This window comes from Haemorhous mexicanus, chromosome 14, assembly GCF_027477595.1.
Source record: "Haemorhous mexicanus isolate bHaeMex1 chromosome 14, bHaeMex1.pri, whole genome shotgun sequence".
NCBI lineage: Eukaryota > Metazoa > Chordata > Aves > Passeriformes > Fringillidae > Haemorhous > Haemorhous mexicanus.
In genome coordinates, this window is record NC_082354.1 from 14,182,690 (window position 1) to 14,190,947 (window position 8,258).

Here is an 8,258-nt window from a genome sequence, read left to right on the forward strand (position 1 = left end):
TGGCTCTGGGGACATCAGCACTGGCCTTTTGTGGCTGGCACTGAACTGCTCTAAAATACACAGCAGAAATACTGTGGGTGAGGAGGGGAATATTTTCTTTCCTTCTATTATTTTTTTTTTTCTGAAATGCAAAGTGAAGTGCCCCTGCAGCACAGCCTGCCTCAGGCAGATCCCGGGGAAACTGGTTCAGCCAGCACCAGTCTGGGCAGGGAGGGCACTGCCAGTGCTGGGTGCTCTGCCTGGCAGCACTGGGGTTTGAACTGGGAATAAACATCCACATCTCCCTGTGTGGGGGGCTGTGGGTTCCCCAGGACCACTGGAATAGGGTGAGCCATCGATAATCCAAATGTCACCTTTTATTTATTTTTTTTCCATCTCCCTTCCTATTAAAATGGCCTGGGAAGCTGTGACACCACACAGCCTGGGTCCCTGCCAAGGAGCCCTGGGGCTTGTGTTCCTGCTCACACTGCCAGACTCCTGGCTGCCTCGCTGCTCTGTGAACTCCTATTTGCCTTTCTTGGCTGGAAAAAGGACTAAGTTAGCAGGACAGGAAAATTAATTAGCTGCCATTTTAAGGATGTAGCTTTCGTTGCAGTCCGAAGTGTTTGGAAATGGCATTGTGTCACTGAGACCAAGCTGGGGTTGATTAAAAGGCTTTTACCTGCCGGAATATCAGATTTATTTCTGCCAGGGTTCTGTCCCTGGTGATTATGGCTTCAAGGTGAACCTCAAGGCCAAATCCAAGGAGTGTTTTGCCTTTGCTGTTAGTTCTGGCTCTGGAAAGCTGGTACCAAAGTCTTTTCTGCTTGTTTAACATTCAAAATAGCCTTGCTTTGCCTTTCCCCTCTGCAGGCAGCCTGCCATTCTGGCACAGCATGGCTGGGACAGCAGGGAACTGCAGAGCTGCAGCTTCCCTGCCCGGCTGGGGAGCTTCCCACTGGGAGCCCGGGGGCAGCACCGTGGCCCTGGATGCTGCGGGGTGAGCCACAGCCTTCCCAAATTGTCTGGTGAAAATCTGCTGCTGTTGATGCAGGTGGCAAAAGGGAAGCGAAATGGTGCCACCCTTGGTGGGGGGCTGTATCCAGCTGGAGGATGTCCCCACAGAAATGTCCTTGCTGAAGGTGTCAGAGATGGAGAAGGTCAGATCTGCTGCATTGTGGTGAAGTGGGAGACAAATCAAACCATGGGAAGCAAGTGATAAGGAAGCCAAAAATCATCTTAGGGTTAGAAAATAATAGTAATTCCCTGCTTCCTTCAGCAAGGGGGACTGTGGGTGCTCCAGAGCACCTGGAAGGGGCCATGAGCTGCCAGCTTTCCCAAGAAAGCTGTGCTCCAGCTTTGGGCAGCAGTGGGGCATGGAGCACATGGGAGAAGACTGCAGCGATGGCTCTGTCTGGGACACACAGAGGGGACACATCAGATGTGCGACCGGGAGGGATTTCCACACATGGTGCTGCATTTCAGCCCTCACTGACCTCTAGAATAAGTGCTTCTGCCAGCTGCACTCCCATTCCAGCCTCACGTGGAAGGGCTGCACGAGTGACCAACCCCTGACACAAACCTGTCCCCATGCCCCTACCTGCAAGGGTGTAAATGACTGCTGCCCTCCTTAGCAATTCCCCACTGAGCTCTCATGCAATAGTTCAAAAATCCAGCAAAATTAATGCAGATTAAAGCTGCTACTTCAGCAATGAATGGAAATTACCAGCACCTATTTTTTATTTTACTATTTAATGTAGTAGAAATATCACGGCTTGTAGCCAAAGCAATTCAAGATGTGACGGCTGTAAATGTGCATTGGGCGAGGCTGGAAACTCTCCAGTCTAATTCAAGAAACTCTTGGCTCGATTCTTGCTTTGCTTTTGAAGAAGAGAAGCTCATCTCTGAAGAACCCCATGCTGCAAGGTAAGCACGAGGTGGCTTTGGGAGCTGGTTAAGGTTCCCCCTTCCCAAAACAGTTTCACTGTTGTTTTCCCCTTGTGTGCTGTCCTGGATGCAGAACTGCAGCAGCACAGAAAGCAGATGAGAGGGGAGTCTGCTGCTCTCTCTGGTGCAATCCTGATGGATAGTGTAGTTGAGCAAGCTCCTCCAGTGCTTTGCTAACTTTTCAACCTCCCCCAGTGGAAAAGCAGAGCAAAGTGAAAAGTGATCTTGCTCAAGTCCAGGATTTTAACTATCACCAACCCTGGGAGCAGCCCAAGTGTTTCCCCCAGTGACTGTTGCAACACCAGACCTTGCAGGAGCCTGTCCCGTGGGCTGGCAGGGGAGATTAGCACATGGTAGAAAAGCCTTTACTGTGGTTAAACTGAAGACAGAAAATATGTCAGCTCTGCCCGAGAGGATGACGAGGAGCCTCAAAGGCAAACAGATCCCCAGGCTGGTAATATTTCCCTCCTCAGTGTTTTACTCAGCTACTTGCCCCCCTTCTGATCTTATCTCCCACTAATGAACATCAGGCCAGACAGCACTCTCACACAGAGCTGCCATAATTAAGGCAATCACTTCATGTCAGTGCTGGGCAGTCACTTTTAAATAGTCATTCACCAGGGACTTGCTGCAGCAGGCTGCAGGATGGTCAGAAACAAACAAACAAACACTTTAAGGATATCAATTTTTATTTGACATTGTGAGATCAATAAGAAAAAATAATTTGTACAGCTTTGTGATAGAACCGCTGCTGCTGCAGAGTGAGGCTACTCCTCACAGAAGGGCCCTGAGGCAGCCCCAGGGTGCTCCCAGCAGGACCTGCTCTGAGCAGCAGGTGATGTTCTCCACCTCCCTGTCCCAGCAGCACCTCACACCTCGGGCAGGTCCTGCAGCCTTCCAGCAGCACAAATGGGGCTTCTCAGATGTTTTGTGTGAGCAGCTCTGCTCTAAGGCCCTCTGCAAAGGGCTCAATGCAACATGGCTGCAGAACCTGTCTATGACAGCAGTTCCTGAGCTCCTGCTGTGCTTCTCCCTCCCTCTGCTAATTCTGCCTCTCCTCTGCCCCACAAGGTCACCAGGCCCATGTTCAGCCTCCCCTCTGTGCCAGCCCTGCTCCCCAAGGGAACAGCTCTGTCCACAGTGGAGGGATGACCCAATACTACTTCTGAGGCCTTCGGTGCTGGCAGGAGCTGATTTGTGACACCAGCAAGAGGGGAACCAGGACACTTTAGGAACTAATCCTGCAGCTCAGATGCTTTCAGCTGGCAGAGTAACCCTTTCTAATCAAACCCAGATGCTTAAGAGTGATTGTAGAGCAGCAGCCACGGATATTGCTCGAGCACTGGGGCACCCACTCCATAGGACGGGCAGAGCTAGAAAAAGAGACTTCGGTTTACACAGTATTTTTGCCAAGCTTTTTGCCTTTGACAGTTCTTAACAGTTTAAAAAAAATACTAAACACAACTCAACAGATGCCGGGACAAAAGGCTGAGTTTGCACCGTGTCAGTGAAACATCCTCCAACCAGGCCAAATTCTTGCTGGCCCCACCAGTATCTCAACCTACCCTCCCTCTGCTGCATCAGGGAGGTGAAAAGCCAGACCAAGAGAGATTTTAGCATGGAGAGATTTTAGCATTGATTCAGACCCTGAGGGGGGATAAGAATTTAGACATAAGTAAGAGTTACAGACAGTATGATCAGTTCTAATACATGAAATCAGGACAGTAATATTAAATCAACGAGGGGCTCACTAGAAAAATCAAGGTGGAAGGCTCTGTTGGCAGAAAAGGGGTGGCTGTCCTGGATTAGTGCCAGCAAACAGAGCAAGCTGCTGGACCCTACCCCTGGATCACTCACAAAAGGGACAGTTCTTACTGATACTTAAATATAAAGATGACTTGGAGGTTGTACCTGGCTCCAATGCCATGTTCAGCACGCACACAACGTTCAGCATTCCCCAGTTCACAGCTGGAGAACGTGGAGTGTGGCAGACGAGAGGGCAACGAGGAAATAACGTGGTAGTGAAAAATCAGGAAAAAAAGAGTAACCCTTCACACAACTGTTTTTCAGCATTGTAAAAAAAATAAAAATGAAAGCAATCTCTTTGAGTTCCCCTGCCACACCATGCTGGTGTCCCACAGGCATTCTAGGATCGGGTGCTGCTCCTTTTCCTGCTGTTCAGTGATGCAGTGCACACAGCATTTCAGAGGGGATCCACAGACTGTAGTGCAAGCAAACTGAGAAAATAAATACACTCAAACATTCCCTCCTGTCAAAGAACATTAATTGCAGGAAAAACTAGCTTGCTTTTTGTTTTAACTGAAGTTAAGTTAGCTGCAACTTGTTTTAATATCTGAAACTTTGAAGATGTGTTTCACAGCATAACTGTAGAATTTACACTGCATTGCCAATCCACAATTCAGTCATTCTCATTAACAGTGTACAAAGAAGGTCATTAGTTTATATATATATATATATATTTATATATATATATTTTATAAAGTCTGGAAGATCAATATAAATACTGCTCCAGAAATTAAAAAAAGTGTTTACATCCCCGGCTTGAATATTACATCTCAGTGTCCTGGGTTATTGGTATCATCTGTAAAAGTCTTAGCGGCGCAGAGGTTCAAGTTTTCGAAATTTCAGTGCCGAGCTGGATGACAAAGCATCTTGGTTTGAAGAAGAATTCACTGTGTCTGGGGACTGGAACAACACTCTACCACGATGATTAAATACATAAAAAGATGGATGGTTCCTTAATGTGTCAAATGTCCTTCAAAATAAATGCAAAAAGCCAAGGTTAATACTCTCTCAGAACTGGGAGTTTAGGACAGTCAGCCTGGGGCCTACTGACTTTAGACACAAGAATACAAGTTTTCAATCCAAACTCTTGCTCGCTTTTAAGTTTCCTAAACCAAACCAATAAGGAAATACACAGCTGTGAAAAAGACCACAAGATGTCCACGTGACAAACTTCCCCTTCCTCTCTGGAGCCCAGGGGCAACCTGTGGGTGATGCTGCAGACACACCATGTGCCAGCCTTTGCTCAGCCGTCACTTGTGTTAACACCTTGATGATGCTCAGCTTTCCATCCCCCTGCATGTCTCATGCCAAAAGCTTTAGGTGAACACTCTGAAATACAATTATGTCAACTTTTTCACTTCCCATACTCCCCTGTGGTTTTGGAAATGGCCTGAGAGGCAATGCCTGTCCATCCAATTTCCTGTCAGAACCACAGAATATTCTGAGTTGGAAGGGATCCTCAAGGATCATTGAGTCCAACTCCGAAGTGAATGGCTCAAAAAGCAGCTGAACCTACGACCTTGGCATGCTCTAACCAACTATCCTCTTCAAAACCTTCATCCAAAATCCCTTATTTTCTGAAAGTCTTACAGATGTCCTGCCTGGAATATACTGTGTGAGACTCCAGTGACTCAGACTTGCAGTCAGAGACCATATCATGACAGCAGGTGGCGATTCCTGAGCTCTACTTCCACCTGCACATTTCATTCCTCTACCAAGTCTGCACAGAAGGATTTCAGATGAGGAAATGCAAGAAGTTTATCTGATTTCTGTCTGTTATAACTAACTCCCCCTAAAACTCAAGACACTGTTGGCTTTTGCAAGTGTGGCTGTTCCCCTGGGGTCACTGCCTACAACATGCATTGAAGGACTGAACTAAAGATGAGCGATTTCAGTTTGTACAGAGAAGCAGATACCAGTGTGTACAAAAAGAAGAATAAAACATACTTATTTTTGAGTTCTGAAGTGGCATCCATGTCTTTGAACTCCCCTGCAATATGTGCTATCCCATAGCAGGTGACTGCGAAGGCCAGCAGAGTCTGCAGCACTATCTGCAACAGAGGGAGCACAGTGCAACACACACATCACCAGCTGTTCTGCACATTTACCAAAAAACTCCGCTTTCGCCCAGGATCTCTGGTGCTTTTCATCCAGTGACAGCAAACAGAGGTGGGCAATCCAGCAGTGGGGAAACTGAGGCACAGGACAATTAAAATTCCCTCCTATTTGCACAGCAGAGCTTCAGCTGCCCCTGCACAGGTCTGGGTTGCACCAAATGAATCGACTCACATGGCTCCTCAGCAAGAGCCTGAGACCAAACCCTGTGTTCTGTGCTCTCCAGGACCCAAATTCCTGCCAGGAACACTGAGGAGCCCTGGGCCAGGCACCGTGCCTGGCTCTCCTGGGCACCTGATCTCCCTGCCCTTCTGATTAAGGAGAGAGGGAATAGATAAGTGAAGTGGAAATTTAAAAAGCAAGCAAATAAAGCAAATAAAATCCCCCTTCCTGAAGCAGGTCGTGCTGGGATCAAACAGCCACAGTGGATAAACATGTGTCAGCCACCCAGAGCCAGAGGGTGCAGGATGTTTATGCTGCAAAGGAGGTGATGGATGCAAAAGCTCTCTGAACTACATCCAGGGAATCCTGGACAAGATACTCCAGGGTTCTTAAAAGAGAGGGAGGTCTGGATCTGGAGTTTGGTTTCACTGACAGCTGTAACACACTCAGGAAGTTGGGATGAAAAGTGTGGTTCTTTTTGACAGTGGGAGCTCCAATGTAAAGCACAGCTTAAAAACTACTTTATCCTTTATGCTTGCCTAGCACATTAAGAGGAAGCAACTGAGAGACTAAACTACCCCACAGTTACACCTTTCACACATTGCAAAAACTTACATCTATGGGCAATGTTTCATCTTCCTTTTCCGTCAACCTCATGTAAGAACGATCTACAAAACAGAAACACAGGCACGCATCAAACACTGCGCGCGCAAACAAACAGCCCAGCAACACGAACCCCCAGGGAAACGGCTGCAGAGCCACGCGGCAGCCTGACCCTCCCCGGGCAGCCGGGCTGCCCCCGGTGCCGCTGCTCCGGAGCACGGCCGGTCCCCCCGCAGGCAGCCGGGAGGGAGCGGGCGGTGCGGACGGGGGGCAGCGGGACGGCAGAGGCCAGGCTGAAGCCGCGACCCGGCGGGCGGCAGCTCCCCCTTCCCACCCTCCGTTTTTCCCTCCCTTCCCGGCTGCTGCGGGGCGAGCCCCGCGCTCCCCCGGGAGCTCCGCTCTCCCCGTAGCCTGGGCCCAAGGGCAGGGCCGCCCCCGCCGGCGGGCCCGCGCCTCAGGACGATGATGATGCCGGCCCGGCCCGGCCCCCGCCCCGGGAACTCTCCGTCGGCCGTGCGGGGGTGCCGGTGCCCCGGAACGCCCCCCCGGCGGTGACTCACGCTGCGCCGCCGAGAAGGCCGCGTGTGCCAGGGCGAACAGGCCGAGCCCCACCAGCCCCTTCCACACCGACCCCGCCGCCATAGCCGCCCGCCGCCGCCAGGGCGCCCCGGCGCGCGATGATGGCGTCACCGAGGGGGCGGGGGCAGACCGCACCCGAGGAGCACGGGCGTGCGGAGGAGGCGTGGCTTCAGCGGCAGGGGGCGGGGCCAGCCCGCTGCTCTCCCACGCGGGGCCATTAATAAATGCCAGGGATGGGCCTAGGGGCCGGCTGAGGGAGACGGGATCCATCGACCACACGAAAATGCCCCTTCCCTCCACCGGGCCAGGCCGGATCCCTCCCAGCCGAAAGCAGAGCGTAGGGCCAGCGGTATCCGAGTTAATTTCCACTTTCCACGTGTTAAGCTCAAAGCTTGAGAAACCGGTGCAAGCAAAAACAGGGCGAAGGGATGCACACAACACGTACAGGAGGGATGCCCCTGGCCGAGCCAGGCTTGGGGCAAAGCAAGGAAACACTAGGGTCACGCACAGCCAAGCATCCTGGGTCTTCCATGCCTCCAAGGCACTAAGGCAATTCTTTGAGGACGTTTCCTACGAGTCACCTTTAAGTTGATCACTGGCATTTATTGCAACCCCTGACCCACCAGCTCCACGCATCCCGCCTCTATTTCTAAGTAAAAAAGGTGGGAAGTTTACCCTGACCCCACTTCGGGGCTGACGGCGGCTCTAGGCACCGAACACACGCCTTGGCACGGTCTGAAGGCACGACCAGGATTCTCCTGGAACCCGGGTCCCCACGAGCCGGGGTGTGCCCAGCAGGACATCCCTCCCAAGCACCCCGCGCACAAACACTACCCGCGCTAAACCACCCTGCACCAATTCCCTCTGGGGATTTCTTCCCTCTTGCAAACCCCTCTGAACTCCGATCGCCTTCCCCCTTCTCCGTCCCTCGCATCTCGTTCCCTCGGACTCGTCCCAGCCTTCCCAGGGTTCACGGCAGCCCCCGGCGCCCCTTTCCCCCCAAACCCCGCCTCAGGAGCTCCCCGGCACAGCCTCGCCCCTCTCCCGCTCCGTCGCGGCCGGCCCGT

At 51.5% G+C, this 8,258-nt stretch overlaps 1 protein-coding gene across 2 annotated transcripts; it reads right to left on the bottom strand.

The window, feature by feature from the left end:
• Positions 1–2,597: 2,597 nt before the first annotated feature.
• On the bottom strand, positions 2,598–8,149 carry MMGT1 (membrane magnesium transporter 1). 2 transcript variants are annotated; one of them, XM_059858973.1, is made up of 4 exons: positions 7,867–8,149; positions 6,625–6,677; positions 5,680–5,783; positions 2,598–4,702 (listed from the first exon to the last, which is right to left on the bottom strand). In XM_059858973.1, exons 1-4 carry the CDS (start codon positions 8,123–8,125, stop codon positions 4,540–4,542), a joined length of 579 nt encoding a protein of 192 aa, XP_059714956.1. In that variant the 5' UTR covers positions 8,126–8,149; the 3' UTR covers positions 2,598–4,539. The 2 variants fall into 2 exon arrangements, with proteins under 2 accessions (XP_059714956.1, XP_059714955.1); XM_059858972.1 differs by lacking the exon at positions 7,867–8,149 and adding an exon at positions 7,173–7,476.
• Positions 8,150–8,258: the final 109 nt, after the last annotated feature.

Excerpts from the sequence above, each read along its gene's own strand:
- MMGT1 (XM_059858972.1), bottom strand. The coding sequence starts at position 7,461 with ATGGATCCCGTCTCCCTCAGCCGGCCCCTAGGCCCATCCCTGGCATTT. Across the intron at positions 6,678-7,172 it reads GGCCTTCTCGGCGGCGCAGC|ATCGTTCTTACATGAGGTTG; the intron begins GTGAGTCACCGC and ends TCTGTTTTGTAG. Across the intron at positions 4,703-5,679 it reads ACTTCAGAACTCAAAAATAA|GACATTTGACACATTAAGGA; the intron begins GTATGTTTTATT and ends TTTATTTTGAAG.